Source organism: Mesocricetus auratus, unplaced genomic scaffold, assembly GCF_017639785.1.
Source record: "Mesocricetus auratus isolate SY011 unplaced genomic scaffold, BCM_Maur_2.0 Super-Scaffold_100010, whole genome shotgun sequence".
Taxonomy (NCBI): Eukaryota; Metazoa; Chordata; class Mammalia; order Rodentia; family Cricetidae; genus Mesocricetus; species Mesocricetus auratus.
Window position 1 is genome coordinate 64,319,339 of NW_024429194.1, and position 23,500 is coordinate 64,342,838.

The 23,500-nt window shown below is 50.3% G+C and overlaps 1 protein-coding gene across 1 annotated transcript; it reads right to left on the reverse strand.

The window, feature by feature from the left end:
- Positions 1-8,667: 8,667 nt before the first annotated feature.
- On the reverse strand, positions 8,668-22,059 carry Krt7 (keratin 7). The gene is made up of 9 exons (XM_005067271.4): positions 21,627-22,059; positions 20,037-20,248; positions 18,367-18,427; positions 16,489-16,584; positions 15,995-16,159; positions 15,033-15,158; positions 12,160-12,380; positions 9,332-9,366; positions 8,668-8,973 (listed from the first exon to the last, which is right to left on the reverse strand). The coding sequence occupies exons 1-9, from the start codon at positions 21,933-21,935 to the stop codon at positions 8,816-8,818; spliced, it is 1,383 nt and encodes a 460-aa protein (XP_005067328.1). The 5' UTR covers positions 21,936-22,059; the 3' UTR covers positions 8,668-8,815.
- Between the last annotated feature and the right edge of the window lie 1,441 nt (positions 22,060-23,500).

Genomic DNA, 23,500 nt, shown 5'->3' on the forward strand with positions numbered 1-23,500 from the left:
CCCTTCTGCCTGGGAGTAGGCAGCTGTAAGACAATGTTTAGTAAAAACATGTTTACTAAAAATGATACAATAAGTTCCTGGGAAAGGCCTTCCCACAGAAACCGCCCTGACCTCGACCTTGTCCAAAGACTAACCGCACCTTCAAAAAACCCACACACATCCACCTCTGGGTCAGAGCAGAACCAGCCAGGGGAGAGGAGAGAGCAGAAGCTTCTCTGGTGGGAGCTTTTCTTAGGAGGTTTTCTTGAACCTTTTTGGAGCCTGTTTAAAGTTTTCTTTATATCGTTGAACGAGTCTCTGTGTTGTCAATCCCCGACACCCTCGCACATTCTCGGACACCGGCCACAGAGCAGACGTGACAATTGGAGGTCCCACTGAGATCGTGAAAGCGAGGTAAGTGGACGGGGTTAAGAAACTATGGGGAATAGTTCCGGGAAGCTAGAATCATTGCAGTATCAACTAAAAAAGTTACTTAAAGAACATGGGACTGCAGTCAAGTCTAAAACCCTAGAAGGCTTTCTAAAATCGATCGAACGAGCCAGTCCGTGGTTCATTACTGGGGGGAAGCTTAAATATTCCAGATTGGGAGGAGGTTCGCCGTGATCTTCATAGACTTTTACGAAAAGAGGGATCTGAGTCCTTGCCCCCTATGACATTCTCCTTATGGAGATTAGTGAGGGGAGCACTTTTAACAGATAAGGTTCGTCACCGCCAGGTAGTTCAGGACACAAAAGAGGCTTTTTTAGAGTTACAAGAGACTGAGACTGAAGCCTCCTTGAGTTCAGGGGCAGAGAGTGATGATGAAGAGACCGTGACTGAAACTAGAGGCTCCATTGTTAGTGAGGATGAGGAGGAGTCTCTTAGTAACAACAAAAAACGGGTAGACATCTCCGGGCGCGACCCAAAAGAAGGACTCCGGTCAGAATCGGTTATATCCTTCTCTATCAGACCTAGAAAATGGAAGTAGCTCAGACTCAGACTCGTCACAGTCTGAAAAGGAACGGTTACTTGCTGAGATCGCGACCCTTAAAAAAGAACTAAAAAAGATTCTAATTAAGGAAAGACAGGACAGGGAGAGAAACCCTTCCCCATATTCTGAAAAAAGGGACTCCTCCTATGAGATAACCCAGTCCTTCTCAGACCTGGAGGGAAGACCAAGAGGAGGGGTCCAATGCTGCCCGGTGGTGGCCCCAGTAATGGAAGTTCCAGATCCGAACAATTCTGGACAGGTCATTAGGCGTCATAACCCTTTAAATTTTAAGGATATAAAACAACTTAAAGAGGCAACTTTAAATTATGGAGCACAGGCTCCCTTTACACTTTCCTTAATGGAATCTTTTGCGTCTCTTAATTTGACACCTGGCGATTGGCAGCAGCTTTGCAGAGCAGCTCTGTCGGGGGGAGATTATTTGATTTGGAGAGGTAAGTTTCAGGAAAGATGCAGCCAGACAGCCCAAAGGAATGCACAGGCCGGACAGCCCCAGAGAAATGTGGAGATGCTTACCGGGAGTGGTCAATATGCCACCATTCAGCAACAAATGCAATATGACATCGCAGTCTATGCCCAAGTGGCAGCAGCGGCCCAAGGGGCTTGAAAGCATTGCCTTCCAAGGAAGGAGGGGATCATCTGTCCAAAATCCTTCAAGGACCTTCTGAACCTTTTCAAGACTTCGTAGACCGTCTCAGTCAGGTAGCAGAAAGAATATTTGGGGGCATTGGGCCTGCGATGCCAGTCATAAAGCAGATGGCATTTGAAAATGCAAATAAATATTGTAAGGAAGCCCTTCGCCCCTATCGCAATAAAAGTCTAAATGACTATATCCGGATCTGTAGGGACATTGATGGGAACTTCATCCAGGGCCAAGTGTTAGCTGCTGCTATTCGGCCCCAAGTGGGGAAAGAAAGACCTACTCTGGGAGGGAGAAAAACATGTTTTAGCTGCGGTAGGGAGGGACACTTCCGTAGAGAGTGCCCTCAAAATAGTACTACGGGTCTCAAGAGACCTGGTTTATGCCCCCGTTGTCGAAGGGGATATCATTGGGCCAATAACTGCTACTCTAAAACTGACAGGGAGGGAAATTTCCTTTCTGCTAATAATAATCAGGGAAACGGGAGGAGGGCCCCGCCCCAGGGCCCCAAAACCAATGTGTACGGGGCAATGACCCCTGCTCTGGGCAGTGGCAGGACTCATTTTCTCCCCCAGAGCAACCCCTTCATATCTCAGACCTCCTTAGAGCCACCTCGGGGAGTGCAGGATTGGACCTCGCTCCCTCTGCCCGGGCAATCCTAACACCGGAAATGGGGATCCAGGCCCTCCCTACTGGGGTGCATGGGCCATTGCCTCCAGGCACGGTCGGACTACTCTTGGGACGGTCCAGTACTATTCTTCGAGGCATCCAGGTACACCCCGGTGTTATAGACCAGGATAGTGAGGGGGAGATTAAAATAATGACATCAGTGGGCAGTGGGGTTGTTGCCATCCCTGCAGGAGAACGGATTGCTCAGTTACTCCTTCTCCCTACAGCTCCTTGTGAGGCTAGAAAAATTAAAGAGAAAAGGGGCAACCAAGGTTTTGGAAGTACCGGCCCGGCAGCATTTTGGGTAGCCACTATGGAGAACCGCCCCAGCTTACATTAAAGATAGAAGGCAAGTCCTTTAGGGGCGTCTTAGATTCTGGGGCAGATTTCTCTGTCCTCTCAGATAAATTCTGGCCCCCGCCTGGCCGAAAGAGGAAGGGACAGTGACCCTCCAGGGAATAGGACAGGCTGTGCCCCAAAAAAGCCTCAGAATCCTAAAGTGGCAAGACTCTGAGGGCCACACAGGGCTTTTCCAACCATATGTTTTGCCTGGCCTCCCTATTAACCTCTGGGGACGGGACCTCATGCAAGAAATGGGAGTGGTCCTCACCACTCAGGCACCCAAGTCCAAAAGCAGGGGCCCCCAGATGACACAAGGGAGGGGCTGGAGCCCAGGGAGAGAACTAGGTAAACTAGAACAGGGAGAGGTTTGCCCTGTGACATCCCGCCCTTTGGAGACCAGGGCCCCAGGGGATTGGCCATTTTTGATGAGGGTCACTGTTGCGCTGCCAGCCCCCATACCCATCACATGGCTATCAGATGATCCAGTATGGGTGGAACAGTGGCCCTTACCAGTGGAGAAACTAAGGGCGGCTCACCAGCTAGTTCAAGAACAATTGGAGGCAGGTCATTTGGTTCCTTCCACGTCCCCTTGGAATACCCCTATATTTGTAATAAAAAAATCTTCAGGGAAATGGAGGTTACTACAAGACTTGAGGGCTGTGAATGCGACCATGCAGCCTATGGGGGCTCTGCAGCCTGGCTTGCCTGTGCCTGTGGCCATTCCTAAAGACTGGCATTTGATTGTCATTGACTTGAAGGATTGCTTCTTTTCTATTCCCCTGCATTCTCAAGATAGTCCTCGGTTTGCGTTTAGCCTTCCTTCGATTAACTTTAGGGAGCCTGCCCTTCGCTTCCAATGGGTGGTGCTCCCCCAAGGGATGGCTAATAGTCCAACTATATGCCAGATTTATGTAGCTGCCTGTTTAGATCCCCTCAGACATAAGTTCCCTGATCTTTACATTATCCACTACATGGATGATATTCTTTTGGCTGCGGCCGAAGAAAGACAATGTTACATAGCCTTTGCAGAGCTACAGGAACTTCTGGAGGCCCACGGATTTATTTTGGCTCCTGAAAAGATCCAAAAGAGACCCCCTTATACTTATTTGGGTCATCAAATTCAACAAACTGGCCTCCGGCCACAAAGACTCCAAATTGATTGTTCAAATTTAAAAACACTTCATGATTGGCAGAGATTCTTGGGAGAGGTGCAATGGTTTCGCCCTTCTCTTTCTATTAAAACAGGGGCTCTTAAAGCGCTTTATGATATTCTTCCTGGAGATCCTGCTCCAACTTCCCCTAGACAGATTACCCCAGAGGCCAGGGAAGCCCTACAATTGTTGTTAAGAAGTATAGAGCAAGCCCACCTTCGGCGTATAGATTATGGGCAGCCCCTTGTTCTGGTTGTACTTTCATCTAGCTTTTCGCCCACTGCTGTGTTTTGGCAGACTGGTCCTATTTATTGGATACATTTGTCAGCCTCCCCTAAGAAGGTAGTGACCCCTTACTATGATCTCATTTTACAATTGTTGTGGAAGGCACACAAGTTTAGCATTCAAACCTTTGGAAAGAGTCCTGATAAAATTATCCTTCCTTATGGTAAGGAGGAGGTGGAACATCTACAGATCTTCCATGATGGGTGGACCCTGTTTATTACATCTACAGGCGCACAGTTTGATAACCAATATCCCAACAGCCCCTTGATGTCTTTTTTCAAACAACACCCTGTGATCTTTCCCAAGATTTTAAAGGAGAACCCTCTAGTTGGAGCTCGCTCAGTCTTTACAGACGGCTCCTCCAAGGGTTTTGCGGTGGTGGTTTCTTCTCAGGTACGGAAGAGGGTACCCCTAGGGCAGATGTCAGCACAAGCCGCCGAGTTGTTTGCATGCTTGATGGCTTTCCAAATGTTTGAGGGAGAGCCCTTTAATTTATATACTGATAGTGTTTATGTTGCCAACATTGTTAGACCTTTAGAAACTTCTCCATATGTTCTTCCAACCTCCCAGGTTCGTTCCTTATTAGTTCAGCTCCAACATCTTATTTGGCAGCGCATCCACCCTGCTTATGTGGGATTTATTCGTGCACATACTAACCTTCCAGGACCCCTTGCCCAGGGCAATGAAATTGCTGACTCCTTGACCCGCCCTAGGGTCTTATTTACTCAGGAGCAGCTTGCCCACCAGCTCCATGAGAGGTATCATCTAAATGCCCGCTCCATTAAATTTCACACTGGGTGCCCCTTATCCATAGCTACACAGATTACCTCTCAGTGCCCTGATTGTGCCCCTTATCATAATTCTCCCAATGAGGGGGTAAATCCCTGGGGCCTCAGGGCCAACCATCTCTGGCAAATGGATGTCACTCACCCGCCGCAGGCAGGGAAATTAAAATATATGCATGTCTCTGTGGATACGTATTCTAAACTGATTTTTGCCTCTCTCCACTCAGGAGAGAAGATTAAAGATGTTATTTCTCGTTGCCTGCAGGCCTTTGCCTACATGGGCGTACCCGATGCCCTAAAAACGGACAATGGCCCTGCCTATGCCAGTAATCGCTTTGCTGCCTTTTGCAGGGAACATCACATTGTCCATTCTTTTGGTATTCCTCACAACCCCACGGGACAGGCTATTGTGGAGCGCACCCATGCCACTCTCAAACAGTATTTTAAGAAAATAAAAAAGGGGGAGTATGTTACCTCCCCCAATATTCAGTTATCCACCATACTTTACATTTTAAATTTTTTGACCATAGACCATAATAATTTGTCTGCTATGGAGAGACATTGGAACAAGCCCTCCCAGTCCTTGGGATGGGTCAGATGGAAGGATTTGATTACAGGAAAATGGCAGCCACCCACTCCCCTACTAGCTAGGGTCCGAGGGGCTGTTTGTGTTTTCCCTCCAGGAAGTGAGAAGCCCATTTGGGTCCCCGAACGGTGCATCAGGCATGTCGACTCCAATACTACTCCGGATACTAGTAATGCTCACCATGCTAAAGATGATCCAACCATTGCTGAACACTCAGGTAAGGGAAATATGGGCGTTGGTGAGGATTCCCCCCATGTTGATGCCAGTTAGTCATTCCAGCTCCCTGTTCATCCATTTTATAACACCAATAATACATTGAAGCGGCTGCTGCCAATGAGATTAAAAAGTCAGAAACTAGACATTCTGAGTTTCCCCCTCCTAAGCCTGATACCAGGGTCAGGAAGTAGGGGAATCCAAGAGATTCCCAGCGGCATACGCCTTTAATCCCAACACACCTTTATGCAAGTTCCAGGACAGCCTCCAAACAATACAGAGAAACCCTGACTCAAAAAAAAAATTGGTACTGGTATTAATTAAAGAAAAAGACAAAGACAAAGGTATATGGAATGGAAATTTTTGTTTACATTTAAGTTCTATTTTGTGAGTCATCTCTAAAAACTTTTGGCCAAAATCCTGGCCTCTCCACCTTGCATCTACAGAGTTACAAGGAGTAGGTACGGCTGTACCCCATGACTATAGCTCAAATGGAGGAATGATAAAGAACATACAGGACTTTTAACCCTTTTAGTTCAAGGATTGGCTGGAGTTGTTCTTTTACATAGATTTCAATTAAGGAAGCTTCATTGCAACAGACTAATCATGACCTAGGGAAAAAGGATGACTGAAAGATGCATGTATGTTCTGAATGTATGGTGTGGCCACACCGGTATGTATGAAATGTGATTGTGAATGCGTGAGTGTGAACTGCTTATATGATTAAAAGGATACTTAAATCCCTTCAAAAATAGTTAAGAAGCTACCTAGATTGCTTTAAATATAGCCAAAAGGAACATCCAGCCAGTCTGTTAATGTTTTAACAGAAAAATTTAAGATGCAAATGAGGCCTTGTCAGCTAGTGAGAGCTCTACAGGTTAGATTGGGAAAGACTGCTTACAGACTTCAAATAATTTTCAAAAGTTATTTGGACACAGTATAGTTTACAATCTTTGAGTGATTTTCAGAAGTTTTTGGGAAATATTTAATGGATATGTCCTTTTTAATGGGCATCTACAAATAATCTAAGTAGTAATCCCAATTTACCTAGATAGTTAACCAAGGAGGGTAGACAAATCCTTCTACTGTTATGGTCCAGCTTCAACAGTTCAAAAAGGAAAAAAATTTTTTAGAAAATAAAAAAGGGGGAATAAAGCCCCCAGTCCCCACATGACTCATCAAATAATACACTCCTCATTTAAAAATTTTATAATGTGAATGCCAGTGAGCTTCAGACAGATTCTGGCATGATGGAACTTGAGCAACCATTGCTCAGGTCAAATGGAGACATCCATACACTAGACAGTGGAGAAGACCCTAATTTGGGGTCGAGGGCATGTTTGTGTTTTCTTGCAGGAAAAGAATAAAGCTTTGGCAACTGTCAGACCATTTAGTGAGATGCATGGAGCAGAGAAAAACTGGACCTGAGACCATGGGAGCCTACCTAAGCCAGTTTGAGTGAGATCTCCTAAATCAGTGTTCCTGACCCTTGATGTCATCGAATCTAGAGCCCAAGAAAAAAGAAAACAGTCGGTTCGAGATTTCCAGTTTCTCAACAGACCTGCTGCATCAACCTTCCGGACCCATGAGTTTTCATCGTGAAGCCAACAGAGAAAAAAGGACCCATTTAAAGCATTTGGACATTGGTATGGACTATGATGAGTGGCAAAAGCCTCTTTTCAGTATTTAAACAGGACATGGTCACTTAAAATATCAGACTTGATGGTTCCTGTTTCTGGAATCACGACTAGGCCAGTGTATTTTTCTGGAGAAATGCAACGTGTCCTAATGCGACAACTATTGTTCATATTTTTCGTAATGCTACATGTGTAACATCAATGATTGTACCTAATGTATCTGTGCAAGTGCACTTTCTAAATGCTTTCCTGAGCAGATCTTAAAACGATTGGAAACTTTATCAAATTGTAAATGTAAATCACATGCGGGTTACCCTTGTAACAGACGAAGGCTGGTAGAATGTTATGGCCCAGATCTGGTGATGGGTATGGTAATGGAGAGGCACTATGTCAATGGGGGTCCTGGAAATGGTGGCAGTGGCGGTAGGCATTCTGGCTTTATGCCGAGCTCAAACGTGCCTTGTTCCAGAGACAAGAGATCCGTAACCAAGTATTGCTTAGCTTAGCCCATGGCAATCCCGATAGCCATGAAGGTTGGTTACAGATGATTTAAGGTTGGGGTATCTCCGATGACGGACAACCTGTGGGGAAGACCCCTCCCACCTAAAACAGGGGTTCAAGGTCCCCCAAAGACGGGAAAGGGAGGGTGACCCTACTTGACCTAAGCCAGGAGTGCCTCATTTGAAAATAAAAGGGGTGAATTGTGGGAACACCAGACCTTGAGCAGAAACCCACTTCCCCTTCTGCCTGGGAGTAGGCAGCTGTAAGACAATGTTTAGTAAAAACATGTTTACTAAAAACGATACAATAAGTTCCTGGCCACTTCCCCTTCTGCCTGGGAGTAGGCAGCTGTAAGACAATGTTTAGTAAAAACATGTTTACTAAAAATGATACAATAAGTTCCTGGGAAAGGCCTTCCCACAGAAACCGCCCTGACCTCGACCTTGTCCAAAGACTAACCGCACCTTCAAAACCCACACACATCCACCTCTGGGTCAGAGCAGAACCAGCCAGGGGAGAGGAGAGAGCAGAAGCTTCTCTGGTGGGAGCTTTTCTTAGGAGGTTTTCTTGAACCTTTTTGGAGCCTGTTTAAAGTTTTCTTTATATCGTTGAACGAGTCTCTGTGTTGTCAATCCCCGACACCCTCCGCACATTCTCGGACACAGGCCACAGAGCAGACGTGACACTGATCTCCTTGAATGCCCTCAGGAGAGGCACTGGAGTCAGTCCTGGCCTGGACAGGGACCACAGTGGTACCCTGGGTAGGGGATCAGCACCTTAGAGCCATACTCCTGCCAGTGTGAACCCCAGCCCTGAGCACAGCATACCCTCTGCTCCCTGTGCACATCATTCCTGGCTAGTCAATGAAGCTCACTCAGAGAAGAACTTTATTAAAACCAGCAGCAGTTTCAGACCATCTTCCAGTATCAGGATGGGGACATGAGGCAGGAGGGGTCCTCCTGCATGTGGGCAAAGGGGTACGGGCACTCTCCAAGGCCACAAGCTTGGTTCTATGGGCTCAGTTGTGAGGACCCCTGCGGGTGGTAGATGTGGTCCTGACAGAATAGGCCTTGAGTCCCCCAGGCCCTCCACTGCTTGAGAAACTCAGAGCATTGCTGCCCATGGTTCCACCAAAATTGAGCCTGTTGCTGCTGCCCCCTGTGGAATTCACTAGAGCTGGAAGAGAAGAGGGTCTGATTAGTACATATTCCCCCAGCCCACCTTCTTGCCACAGCTCTCCCTCCCCTTGCCCTGACTAAAAGCCACCCTCTACCCCGCAACTTAAAAAGAAATTTCTGACAGTGGCAGGGTCCCCCCATAGAGGCTCAAAGCCTTCCCTTACCTGGCTAACCCCTACACCCACCCCTGCTTCTTGCTCTGAACTGAGCTGGGTAGATGTAAGCTCCATGGAACCTGCCAGAACTTTATGTGGAAGGGCAGGCTCCCAACCTCCCGAGCCAGGACCCTTGGGCCAGTCTACCATTCTAGAAAGCCAACTAAGTCTACACAGCTCAGCGGGTAACCGGGAACTTACAGATGTTCACAGGGCCCACTCCATCTCCAGACAACCTGGAAGAAGAGGACAGATCTAAAACACAACTCTCACCTCAGGGTGGAGCTAGCACGGCCAGGCACCAGCCTCCAGACCCTGCCAGAATCTCCATCCCTCCCCTCTTGTTCCCACATTGTCTTTAGCCTTGTTTCAAATGGCTGAGTATGAGCGGAAGTCCCACTTAGACCCCTCTCCTAACTGACTACATGACCTGCATCAAAGTTCCAGAGACTTCCTGTCCCACCTCTAAACTGGGCCTACCTCCAGAACCAAGATGACAGGTTTGTTTGTGAAGATTGATGCATACAATTTCCTGAAGATTGATGCATACAATTTCCTACAAGCCCCAAACACCTAGGGCTCCCCAGCATGGTTACCATGCTTATCATTTGTGAGCAGGCCTACCCTTCCTCACCAGAAGTTTTCAAAATAGGGTGCTGCCTTTGGACTCCTGTCTCCAGCCCCCAGCATGAGGCCTGGAACTAGCAACTACTTAACAGGTGCTGAAATAATTACTGAATTGTTGACTGATTGACTTTGGCTCCAGCCAGGACTTTGAGGGTGGGGGAAAGCAGGTGGCTTTCAGCAGCCCATGGGCCTGAAACAGGTCTTGCAGTGGAAATTAAAAATCTGAGACAGCTGGGTGTGTTTGTTTGGTGACTCATAGTCCCATTGTCACCAAGCCCTTGGCCTTGGGGTTCAATTTGCTTGGCAGGGGGGACAGACACCTTATTTTGATGGGGGAGGTGCCTCAGCAGCCTCAAACTGAAGGAAAAAGAGTCCGGTTTCCAGGATGCTTCCGGGATGCTGAATCAAATGGTGGGGGTTGCTAGAAGTTGGAGCAGTCAAGGGCAGGGTGACACCAAGCAGCAATTCCATGTCTTAGGACTCACTGGGAACAGACCTGAGGTCCAAGTTACAGTGGCTGATTTAATTCTTCCTTAATTCTAAGTATGTATTGACTTTGTGGCTATATTTGCAACATTGTATCTCAAAATAATTATGAAGGTTTCAGAGACACAGCCGGTGACATGCCCAGGAAGAGCTCAGGGGGTTATGGGACTTAAAACAGGAAGAATCAGGACCCCAAAGGTCAGAAAGGTCAAAGGTTCAGAAAGTCCTCTCAGATGGAGCTGCCTGTGGAACATGCCTGTGTGACAGCCTATGGGACAGCCTTGTGACATGCCTGTGAGACATGCCTGTGGGACATGCCTGTGGGACAGCCTGTGAGACATGCCTGTTTGACAGCTGTGTGACAGCCTGTCTTCCAGATGCCTCCAATGTTCAGTTCCGATTCTCACAAAGAAGTCAGGGAGGTAAATAAAAGTACATATAGACAGGGCCCTCGTCCACCTCTGGCCTGCATTCTCAACCATGTTTCTCCCCTCTTCCTACCACCACAACACACCCCCACTCCTGCCCCAACACATCCCTGCCTTCCTGTCCACTCCATCCACCCACACACACACACACAGTGTGAAAAGTTCTCCAATAAACTTAGCATTTGAAAAGTACAAGTCCCTGGGGGCCAGGACAACAGCTCTGCAGGTAAGGAAGCTTGCCACAAGCCTGACAACCTGAATCCAATATCACATGGTGGACGGAGAGATCCCACTCCCAAGAGCTCGCTTCTGATCTCCACACTTTCTCTCTCTCTCTCTCTCCTCTCTCTCTCTCTCTCTCTCTCTCTCTCTCTCTCTCTCTCTCTCTCTCTTTAGTTTTTTAAATAGTTTGGGTTTTTAAGGGCAAGTAAATAAATTTTTAAAAAAAGTAAAGATTCCTGATTTCTGAGCTCTCCCTTTGCAGGTGTTCATCTCCATGGTGAACGCACTTCCTCCCTGAGGGCAGAAATGGCTTAAATATTAGCTGACTCTATGCAGGGCTCTAACAAAAGAAGACTAACAAGTCCACTCCCATGCTTTTGCCAACATGGTTGTTTCTCTCACCTCTCCAAACCCTAACCTTCCCCAGGGCACAGCTTTGTTTGTCCAAATCAGCCCCTGCCACCCCGAAGAACAAAACCAACCTCAGGTGGAGGTGCTCTATCCTACAAGAAGCCAGCCCAGCCCCTGCCAGCCTTCCAGGTCACAGCAGGTGATTATGCAAATAGCTCTGGGGACAGAGGAAATCCACCCAGCTTGCTGAGTGCTACACAGGTAGCCCAGTTAGCCATGAAAAGTGGCCTAACCAGCAATCAGTAGGCCTGAGCTGCGCACGACCGTGTCCCTCAGTTAACTGAACCACAGCTTGTCCCGCTGGAAGGGATGCTTAATGCTTGTGACCTGCCTCCCTCAAAACAAGCTGAGGGTCAGTAAGAGAGCCCTGCTAGGAACTGGGGGATGACTCTGTGAGTAAGAGCACTTGCTGAGCAAGCATGTAGACCTGCATCTGAATCCTATAACCCACATGAAAAGCCAGGTGTGGCCTCACACATGCCTGTAACCCCGGTGCTAGCGGGGAGCAGGCAGGAGACAGGATGATCAGGACACTGTTATCCTCCTCTGACCTCCAAGCATCAGCTTGGATGTGGGAACCTGTGCACACATGTGCACATACACCATACCAAGAAATAAATGATTTTTTAATAACCCTGTTAATGGCTCTGCTTAGGAAGGGACTTGCCACATGGCCTTTCCATCTAGAAGGGCGTTCTCTAAAACGCTAAGCAGCAATCATGAGCTTTGTGCACCCTGTAACTCCTACCCTATGTCCTGCAAAGGAGGGGCACCTAGGAGATGCCTGTAGGTGTATCAACAACAAGGCCAGACCTCGCTGATCCCCGGGCCCTCCCGCCAGCCTGCATCTCTCACCGGCTCTCCTCGCCCTCCAGCAGTTTACGGTAGGTGGCGATCTCGATGTCCAGCGCCAGTTTGACATTCATGAGCTCCTGGTACTCTCGAAGCTGCCGTGCCATGTCCTGTTTGGCCTGCTGCAGGGCCGCCTCCAGCTCCTCCTGCTTGGCATGAGCATCCTTGAGTGCTAGCTCCCCACGCTCCTCGGCCTCAGCAACGCTGGCCTCCAACTTGGCACGCTGTGGATGGTAGTGAAATCATGAGCAGAGGGGACAGCTAACCAGTACTTCCTGCCAACCCATGCTGCACCCGTCCATCTTGTTTAAGATGGCTTCACTAGCCCTTCCTACTCCCCCAAACACCAGGGACTCCTAAAGCTTAGACACAAGGATATGAGGGTCCAATGCCAAGGCTCTGCCACTTTCTAGAAATGTAGCCTTGCAGGGATAAGCCAAAGTCTCCTCTTTCTGAAAGAGTAATGATGCGAGCATCTATTCCATAGGGATACTGTGAGGATAAGGAGCGATGAGACACACAAAGTTGAACTGGAGAGATGGCTTGGGGGTTAAAAGCACTTATTATTCTTGCAGAGGACCCAGATTCAATCCCCAGCACCCATATGGCAGCTCAATACTGTCCATAAGGCCAGTCCCAGGATGTACACAATACACAGATACACACGCAATCCAAACATTTATATACATATAAAATAAAACAAGTAAATATAAGCCAAAATTTTTAATTAAAACTTTTAAAGTCTTTTTAAAAAGACACACAAAGTCTTGACATGATACCTACCACACACCAGGTGTTCAATCCCTGTTACTATAACTTGTAAAGCCTATCACCCATTCACCCCTAGCCAGAGCACCAAGGACATGGGATCCCAGTTGGATCACAAATATCAGTAAATGACAAGAGACAGATGCCTTTAAAAATAGGAACCAGCAATTTGAGAGGGAGTGAGTAGGGGACTTGGGAGAGGTAGGAGGGAGGAAAGGGAGGGGAGGAAGTAATTACATTTTAATTAAAAGATACTTTCTTAAAAATAAGGAGCAGGCCCCGGGTTTGAACAGTTCAAATAGAAGGCTTAGATCCCATACTGTATCATGTGGTTGGAGCAAGGGTGACACAGTTCTCACGGGCTAGTGTCTGCCATGAGCAGCTACCACTTACTGCTGGCATGAGGGCTCCCCTGCTTTGGACTCTGCCCCACGATCACAGTTCGGGTCTTGAACATGCCTCAAAGGCAGGGGTGAAGCTTTGGTCCCCAGCTGATGGTGTTTATTGGGAGAAGGTAGAACCACTAGGGGACGGGCTGGTGGAAGGAACTGAGGTCACTGCGGATATGTTTATGAAGGGGAATTAGGAGCCCTGGACCTTCTCTACATCTTGACTGAGGTAAGAGGAGGAATTTTGTACTACCATCCATCTACACCATGATCTTCTGCATAGCAACCAACTCGGAGCGATTAAGCTCGATGACCAGAAACTAAAACCATGAGCCAAACTAACTCCTTTCTCCACTAAGTTGGTTCTCTAGGGCATTTTACTATGTGGGTAGACTTGCACTCCCATCCCCCACACCAGCCCAGGGTTTCTCTGCCCTTCAAGAGGACCCCTCTTCAGCCTAGGGTCTTCTTCCCCCAGATGAAGTCTCTACTCCATGGGCACCACTCAGTGAAGTCCTCTTACCTTATGTCCCCTGGGCCAGGCAGAGCCAGCCCCTGTCTCTAAAGCCCCCTCCCAGCCCCTTGAGGCCGTCAGTGGTGGTTACCATCTGAGTAATAGCACATGAAGGTTCATGGATGTGGCGAAGGCTACGCGGTTGAGAAAGGACCACTCATTAATCTGCGCCTCCTGTTCTGGCCCAGAGGCTGGACGGCTTCACTGGGTTACTCACCATGCTGCACCCAAGCCAGAAGGCAGCAGCTGCCCCGCCTGCGTGTAAATCCACCTGCAGGGCTCAGGGAAAGCTGTTCCTGGGTAAATCACTCCTACATCTCTACCGAAGTTCAGGGACATGCTTGCTAAGGCTGCATGCAGCATGCATCCTCTGCCCACCCCTATGGCAGACGCCTGCTCAGGCCAAACTGTCCTGACCATGTTGGCACCTCAGGACTTAGGGGACCCTCCCCTCATCAATGCCCCCAATTCCAACTTCCAACAAAACGCATGTGCTCTCAGGATCTCCTTTGAGACTTCAGTCTCTGTGGTGTTGCAGGACCTAAAAGATGGAATTAGTGGGCCAGACAGATGGCTTCTACTCTCAAGGATCATGCAATTCCAGTGGGGTGAAGATACTCAGTAATTTAATAACCTCGCTTCAACAAACTTCAGATGGGTGCTGGTGTGGTGGCTGGGTGTTTGAAGAAGTCAACCCCCACAAGAGGGACTCTGGTCCTACATCCCATGGATGATAAAGCAAAAGCCATAGACAGAGCTTGGAGAATCACAGTCCAGGGGACTGAGAGGCCTTGGAGCATGAATAGTAAAGGCAAGATTCAGGAAGTAGGTTAGCATGGCCTGAGCAAAAGGAGGAAGAGGTGTTGTCCAGAGTGAAGACAGGGATGGTCAAGTAAGGATTTCTGATCGATATGCTGTGAGCCCAGAGCTAGGGGCAAGCACAGAGCTCAATGTTAAAGTGTTCCCCTTTGGTAGACAACCTGAGTTCCCTTCCACGGGCTCCACACCCTGCCATGACTCTTACTTTCAACCCCAAACCAAGTCCTGAACAAAAACATTCCACCCTGTAGGTCTCACCAGGGCCCTGTAATGTGAGCTGCACCCACCTGGACCCAGGCCTCCCAGACTCACCCTGACCTTGACCTGGCTAGCTGCCTCTTACTCCCAAAAAGCAGGGATGAGGCAGCAAGAGAGCTGGCCCTCACCTGGTTCTTTGCATTGTCAATCTCAGCCTGCAGCCTCTGGATGCTGCGGTTCATTTCTGCAATCTCATTCCGGGTGTTGCGCAGGTCATCTCCATGCTTCCCAGCCTGCGCCTGGAGGGTCTCAAACTGAAAGGCCATGAACACAATTATGGCAGGATGGACCATTACTGACAGCAACCAGATCCTTCTCCCCCTCCACAAAAACTCCCTCCCAGCCTACATTCCCAGGAAAGGCAGTCACCTCCCAGCTACCGCTATCACCCAATCCCCCACAGCTGCAACTCCAAAAGGTCAAACTACAGGGCATCTCCATGCCCTCCTAGCATGGGTCCAACCAAGGCTGTACTTCTTCTACCTGTGCACGCTGCTAGACTCCATACCCTAAGCACCCTTCAGACCTGGCTTCTGGCTTCCTTCAGCGACACTGCTCTAGTCCATGTCCTCCCATTTCTTTAGCAGACTGTTTTCAGCTGTTTTGACTCTACAGTTACAACTGAGCCTCCTATTCCTGGAACACTGGACTTCAGGACCTAGTCCCCGCTCTTTCACCTACTGTGAGATATGTGAGCTGGAAAATTCATTTAACCTCTCTGTGCCTCGTGTTTAGAATGGCAGCCGCAGTGGAGCACACACAAAAGGGCTATTCTGTGGATTAAACATGTGAAAGCGACAGAACACTTAAGACCTAGCCCTGAGCAGGCGTGCCCCGCCAGATCAGCACCATGACACGGAATTATTATCAATGTGTTGCCTTCCTCTTCTTCTGCCCCCATCAGCCTGAGCTCAAGCCTCAGGCAGGGAACTAGCTTGGGAATCTTCTCCATCCTGAACTCCAGAGCACACCACAGCCTTAATCACTGACGCCTGCCAGGTCCCAAAGGCTGGAGACAAGATGAGGAGAAAGGGAGCTGACACTCAGAGCCTAGCAGAAGAAAGAAAGATGTCCCCAAATGGCCACACACCTTGGTCTGGTACCAGGCTTCGGCCTCAGCCCGGCTATGGTTAGCCATCTCCTCATACTGTGCCTTGACATCGGCAATGATGCTATCCAAATCCAGGGAGCGGTTGTTGTCCATGGACAGCACCACAGATGTGTCTGAGATCTGGGACTGCAGCTCTGCCAACTCCTGCAGGGACGAGAGAGGACATTGAATGCTTGTCTGGGACATGATCCATCCCTGTTCTCATACCTCACTGGAACCCACCCTGGAGGGGGCAGAATAGCCAGGCAGTAGGGGCATGGACACAACACATGCTGACTAGTTCTGCCCAGATGCTAGCATCTCAAATAGCAGACTCTGGTAAGATTACAAGAGATAAAGAGACAATGTGGTGCACACTCCTCCTGTGAGGTCCCCTCAGGGTACCTAGTCATGGCCCAACTCCTGACACACAATGGTCAGTAGGTCTCCTTCCTAAGGCTAGAAGATGACATACCACCCACCCTGGAACTCACCGTCTCGTTAAGGGCCTTGAGAAAGCTGATCTCATCATTCAGACTATCCACCTTGGCCTCCAACTCCACCTTGTTCATGTAGGCGGCATCCACGTCCTGGGATTGAGAGATGGGATAGAGTGACACCATGCCCTCAAGGCAGAGAACAATCAGTAGAGATGAGAGCAAGTTAGTCAGTCCTGCCCAGTTTTTCAGGACAAAATAGCCCTGCCTCCCCAGAAACTTCCTCCCTGGCCTTTAGGTTGTATGCCGAATGGGTGACATTTCCACGCAACTCCATAGCCAGCATTGTCTCCCCCAACACCTTCAGCCCAGAGACCCTGAGCCCCAAACCAAACATGTGACCAGGTTCCAAAGGCTTCATGGTGTGGACACAATCCTGGCTCAGGCACACTGGCTGTGTGACCCAGAACAAGTCATTTCCACACTGAATCCTCAACTTCTCAGTCCATGTAAGAGCAGAGTGTCAACCATTCAGATCCCCCTTCACCCTCCTAACGATGAGCAAATCCATCTGGCTTGCTTTGCTGGAAGCACTGGGTGACTCCAAGGCCAGTGAACACAGGTCACAACCAGGTGGGAGCCAGGCTTCTGTTAGTGCTTTTACATCACTGTGACCAAAATGCTGACAGGAACAATGTAATCAAGGAAAGATTTGTCCAGGCTCTTAGTTTCAGAAGCCTCAGTTCACCACAGCAGAGAAGGCCTGGGGGACACAGCAGCTCACATCATGGCTGGCCAGAAGCAGAGGGAGGGGGGTTCTGATGCTCTTTTGGCTCTGGCTCTGGCTCTGGCTCTGGCTCTGGCTCTGGCTCTGGCTCTGGCTCTCCTCTCTCTCTCTCTCTCTCTCTCTCTCTCTCTCTCTCTCTCTCTCTCTCTCTCTCTCTCTCTCTCTCTCTTTCTCTCTCTCCCTTTTATTCTGTCCAGGGCCCTAGTTTCCTCCTTCAGTTACACCTCTCTGGAGACACCCTCTCAGACACACCCAGAAATGCACCTCACCAATATTACAAGTGATTAACAGTAATAATAATTAAAAATCAGGTTCTTGCCGTGTAGCCCTGGTTGGCCTGGGATGCACTGTGTAGTCCATGCTGGTCTCCAGCTTGCAATCCTCTGCCTCAGGCTGCCAAGCGCTAGAATTAAAGGTGTGCACTACCACATCAACTCCTGAGTGGTTCTAAGTCCAGTGAAGCTGCCAAGGAACACTAACCATCTCACTCTCTGACCACACTTTCTGGGTTGACCTCGTGAGTCTTCAAGGGCCTCATGTGTGGCCAGAGCTGCTTGGTGAAAGGGTATAGACTCGGAATTCTAAAAGGCAGATAGCACAAATCCCTCTAAGACACTCCTACAGCTTCCCAGAGGCAACTTGCACGTCTCCAGGAACATCCTGACCCAAGACAATTTATTGTTCATTCTGCAAACATCTGAGGTTACTCAGGAGCCCTGGGGTCTGGGATAAAAGGTTCTGACTCCTAGAAGACACTTCCTTATATGAGCCTAAGACTTCCCTCTCAAACCTCTATCTTCTGGTCTTAGTTCTAATCTTAAAGGTTTGGGAACAACCCTATTCACTCACCAGAGATGTGCATGTTCACAGGCAAGCATGTGCGCACGCGCACACACACATACACACACACACACACAGAGGGAGAGAGAAGCACGCACACACAGAAGCACAGAGAAAGGGGTAGGCACATACAAGCACGCATGAACACAGAGCATGTGGACACGGGCTGAGCTACTCCAGTGTGGCTTTGAGACGTCCCCAGACTCATCATTCCTTTCTGTTTAGTCCAAGGCAGGCCCTAAGATATGAGGTCCCTGCCTGGTCTCACCCTGTGTGTGAGACAGCCCTCCAGAGCCGCCACCCCTCACCTTCTTCAGCAACACAAACTCATTCTCCGCAGCTGTGCGCCTGTTGATTTCCTCTTCGTACCTGCAACGGGGGAGGGGCGTGGTCATAGCCCAGCTTTGCCTAGGAGCAGTCACGCACAACTCAGTGATGCCCCTGAGCAAGCAGGTGGCACAGCGACAAAGGGAAAAAGCCCTGGCCTAACACGTCAGCTGACTGCACACACCCTGACCTCTAGCTAGGCCCACCCCTGAGGTGCAAAGAAGAAGTTCAAATGGGGAAAGCTTGTAGAATCAGGACAGAGCACATATGAAGTGCCCAGGCTGGGTGGTAGTCACATCTTTCCTTCTCCCAAATCCCTCTTCCTCTCAAGGAGCCGGCATCTGGCTTTGGGAGCACCTCTGCAATGAGGAGAGTGCATTAGCTTGTTCCAGCGTATATGTGGGGAATCAAAGAAAAAAATGGGAAGTTGGCCGTGAAGAACAAGGGCTATGGAGCACACGGGAATTTCCAAGAGTGGCGAAAGCTTTGGTAGGAAGCAGAGTACCAGCCAGGAGCCCAGGCTCAGGATATTCATGCATGTAGAGTGACATTGAGTACCATAGAAGCTACAAATCTGCAAGGCTACCTGATGTCCTGCCTTGGTGCTAGGCTGCTGGACTGCTGGGCTCCAAATACACTGGTTGGAGCTCTCAGAGCACCCATGCCCTTCCCTGAGCCTGCTGCCAGCTTCTCATTCACCCTCTGCCTAGAGCTCAGCCTAGGTGCTCTGAGGGGAGCAGGCTGAATGCCTGACAACACAGGCTGCTGGCTGGCTACCCAGAATCCCCTTGCCCTGCGCCTACCTGGTTCCACCCACTATGAGATGAATCTGTTGACTTTTGCCCAAGGGAAGCAGCTGGTGGGAGACACTCCCCAGAGGTCCTGTTTGTTCTCCTCTAGTCAGAGCTGGTATGCCTGGCTCCACTTAGTTACACAACCACAGAGCACATCAGCTGCCCCAGTGCCCAGTGGCAGGGAGTCAGGGTGGGGCCCCGCTCAAGCCTTAGGCTTTGCTTTCTGATCAGTGAGAAAAGAAGACCCACAGGAGCATTCAAAGGCATGTCCACAAACCCCCAGACTTCCTGTCTCTGGCAGCCTGACTCTGCCCCGAGCCCTGCCCTGTCATTCAAAACCATCATTCACACATGTGTCTTTCCTTCTCACCTCTGAGAGTTAGGGACACAATTTCAAGACCAAGTTTCCTATGACCCACTATGCAGCAATCTCGACTAAGCCCCATAGACTGTCTGGTTTCCAATTCTTCATCTGTACAGGGGAAAAAACTGTTCTAGAATAATCTGTGAGGGTTTCAAGTTCTAAAACACTCTGTCCTGGGATAACTTCTGCCTCTGGCACCTAAGGCCTTGGGGCTTAGCCAGGCACCCAAAAGGAACCAGGACTGTCAGAGGAGACTGCTATTTCTCTTGACTAAGTCAGGAAAAAAAATGACCGGAATGCCCCAGCAACATCCCCTGGGGAGAAAAAGGAGAGGCAAGGCAGTACAGTGCCAGCAAAGGCCATCCCTCAGGCAGTTCTGATACTGGGCAGCTATGGGCTCTGACCCCTGAACCAGGAACACTTGCAGAGCGCCTGTGAGTGAGAGGCACACTGCCCAGGGCTGGGATCCTCCAGGTGGCCCCAGGGACATTACTTATTCTTGAAATCCTCCACCACATCCTGCACGCTTTGCAGTTCCACCTCCAGGCGGCCCCCATCCAGCTGGAGAGCCTCAAGCTGCTGTCGTAGGCCAGCAATCTGGGCCTCAAAGATCCGGGGAAGCTGGCTGCCCTTGGCGGACTTCTGATCCTGCAGCAGCGCCCACTTGGTCTCCAGCATCTTGTTCTGCTGCTCCAGAAAGCGCACCTGGAGGGGTGTGGAAAAGGAGGCACCTGAGCAGCCAGCCCACACCACCACGGGTACTGAACAGTCTGGAGTCAACAGGCAGAGCCCATATACCCACCAGTGGGTCCCCAGTGCTCACTCCTTCCCCCTAGGACCCTATTTCAAGTGTGAGATGTGGAGTTGGTGGGCTTGGTTCAGCGGTGTATCAGGATTTCTAGCCAGTTTTACTTCAATGGTATTCTCTACCTCTGCCCTTTAGATAGCCCCTTTCTTCTCTGAAACTAGAGGTGAGAGGGTGTTAGGCTGTTGACTGAACTGCCCCTCCTTCCAGGCTGGAACTTCTCTTTCTTCCTCAGTATCTGCTCTCCTTCCTCTTGCCTCCAGCCAGGTCTCAGGGTAGCATGTTAGGATCAAACCAATGAGAAGACACACCGGCACCCATCCCAGGACCAAAAGGAAGTCAGCCTGGTGCTGGGAGGCAAGAGGAGCTGCCTGGAAACAGCAGCCTGGAGGGCCAGGAACTGGGTTAGGATGGTCCAGGTCAGCATCAAGGCAGGAACCTGGGTCTAGGGCAGTGGGGAGGGGGGCTTCTGCTGAGGATTTCCTGGGCAAAATAGTATAGGCAGGAGGATTGCAAGGGAGACACTGAGGCAGGGGAGTGGGCCCTAGCCAGAGGGCCAGGCAGGACTGCAACTCCCCTTGGCTCCCTTCTGAGTCTGCCTCTCACCCCTAGGAGCCCATGAATGGCAGGAATGGACGGCCAGGGAGCATGCCTTCAAAGGGGTTCTATTCAAAGGTCCCTCAACCCAGTCCCTATGCCCCACCAGGCCATCTCCCCCATCTCCAAAGGCAGGGGTGACCTCGCCTCCTACCAGCAGAGGAAGATAAAGGAACAAGAAGGTAGGTGGGGCAGGAGCCTCCCACTCCCTCCTGGGCCTTCATTCTCAGCCTCTACCTCAGAGACATCACTCTCTCAGCTGGAAAAGGCCAGTCATCCACCCATTCCTCACACCCCATCACCTCCTCTCAGGAAAGGGGGCCCAGACAGCAGAGAACTAACTGCTGGGTGTGGCCTCTAGAACCCCCAGCCTCACACCTGTAACACAGTGGCTCCAAAGCCCCAGAGGCCTCAGATCAGGAAACCAAGAAAGCTGGTGAGATCTTCGATGGCAATCCTTGAACCCCTGAGGAAAGGGAGGGGCCCAGGGCCCGCTGCTGGAGGAGAGAAGGAGCTTGGAGACTGAAAGAGGGTGTAAGGAGAGATACTACAAAGAGCCAACCCAAGACGCCCGAGGAAGGAGACCTGAGCCCGGCCTCCTAGGGCAGGACCTATGCAAGCATGTCCGGTAAGAACCGCTAGGGCATGGCGCATGGCTGGGGCTGGGTCACACGGCCTTACCTTGTCGATGAAGGAGGCAAATTTGTTATTGAGGGTCTTGATCTGCTCATGTTCCTCCTGGCGCACTTGCTGGATGGTAGGGTCGATGTCCACCCTCAACGGTGCCAGCAAGCTCTGATTGATGGTGATCTCTCGGATGCCAGCGCCCACTGGGTTCCCATAAGCGGAGCGCACGGCCACGCGCGGCCTAGAGGTGCTCAGGCCATAGAAGCTGCTGCTGCCAAAGCCACCGGCGCGGCCGGAGCTCAGGCGCATCTGGGCACCGCGGCCCGGGAAGGCTGTGGATCGAGAACTGAAGTGGATGGACATAGCGACTGGATGTGGCTGGCTAGACCGGGCGGGCGAAGAGCAGAGGGAACTGGCTGACCCCAGGCAGACTGCCACCTTTTATCCCTGGAGACTGGCCGCTGAGCACACACAGGTGCGGACAGGGCGGGGCTGGCCGCTGGCCACCTTTTTCTACCGACAGGGGCCTATGGGGCCGCCTACTGCTCTCGCGCCGCCCCCAGCCGCCGCCCAGGCTCTCAGTCCAGGTCAGAAATGTATGCAGGATGCAAATAAAACGCCATCCTGGGACACCCCCACCTCAGACACCCGCAGTTTGGAAATCTCTGAACCTCAAAGAGATGACCTTACAGTTGGCAGGGGAAAGCTTCCTGGAGCAGGCCTGGGGCTTGAATACCCAGACTCTTGAGGCCAGCAGGGAAGCCAAGTGCTGCAAAAGGAAGTGGAGGACAAACCTCAGCTCCAGCTGAGAAAGCTGAAACCCCTCACCCACTGGCTAGCGAAGCCTAAGGCACTCTAAGACACGCCCTCCCCAGTCCAGCTGCTCCGGAGAGATCTGGTGCTCAGTTCTTGAGTAACCTGACCCGGATGAGCCTCATGGCTGTTTCCCTAACTGCAGTACACCCTCCCCACTCCACCAAGTTCTGAAGATGTTCCGAAGACCTTCCGCACCCCCTACTCATACTACTCTGTGGGTTTCTGGAATGCGCGTATGTGCACTTACGTGTGTTCACACTCCTAGATACACGCACATGAGCATACGTGAGTGGAGTCTGCTCATGCTGGTCTGGGTACACAACTGAACACATTGGCATGCGCATCTGTCCACCCAAACACCCCTCCCCATCCTGCCCCATTTTCCTAAAGTCCACCAGGTGGTACCTGAAAAGGGAATCAATGGTCCAAGACTGACCTCACTCTGTAGCAGCCAGAGTGCACTTACCATATTTTCCCAGACTCACTTGTCAGCCTTTAGCCCACTTCTAGCCCCACCCAATGAGCTGACTGAGTCTTTAGGGGAGTCCTGGGTGGAGGAGGGTGGGAATGGAATGTTCTTCCTGCTTTACTATTTCAGTTAGAAACCCCTAAACTGGCAAAGGAGAACCCCATCCCTCAGAGCGCTTCCTCAATTCTTCGGCTCCCTGTACCCCTCTGCATCTTCTCCCCCTCCCCACCCCATCCCTAACTTTGAAGGTTGTGTCTTGCCCACACCAAGAGTTCTTCTTTCTCCAGCTAGGCTGCAACATCCTAGCAGGGCACAGCTAGTGCAAGGACCTAGACAAGTCATTGGCCCTACCTAGGCCATGGCTCCTTCAGGGCGAATGTCTAACAAAAGCTGGGAAGCACACCGCAAAGAGAAAGGTGTCTGGACACTTCAGGCCGGGCCTCAGTCCCCCATAACCACCACACACGGGCTTGAGAGATATTTCCTCATTCCAGAACCTACACCACATCTTCCCTGGGCCTCTTGCCCCTCCCTGGAACATTCTTAAAGGCTCCAGTACTGGCCAGATTCTTCCTACCCCCACATTCCCAGGCCAACCTGAGAGGCCACTCAGTGCCAGGTAAAAGCAACATTCTCACCCCCC

Bases quoted from the DNA above. Each gene is read 5' to 3' on its own strand.
- Krt7 (XM_005067271.4), bottom strand. From the start codon at position 21,935: ATGTCCATCCACTTCAGTTCTCGATCCACAGCCTTCCCGGGCCGCGGT. The intron at 12,381-15,032 runs GTGAGGGCCAGC...TACCATCCACAG, and splicing joins TTGACAATGCAAAGAACCAG to CGTGCCAAGTTGGAGGCCAG. The intron at 8,974-9,331 runs GTAAGTTCCCGG...CTTCTCTTCCAG, and splicing joins AGTGGGCCCTGTGAACATCT to CTCTAGTGAATTCCACAGGG.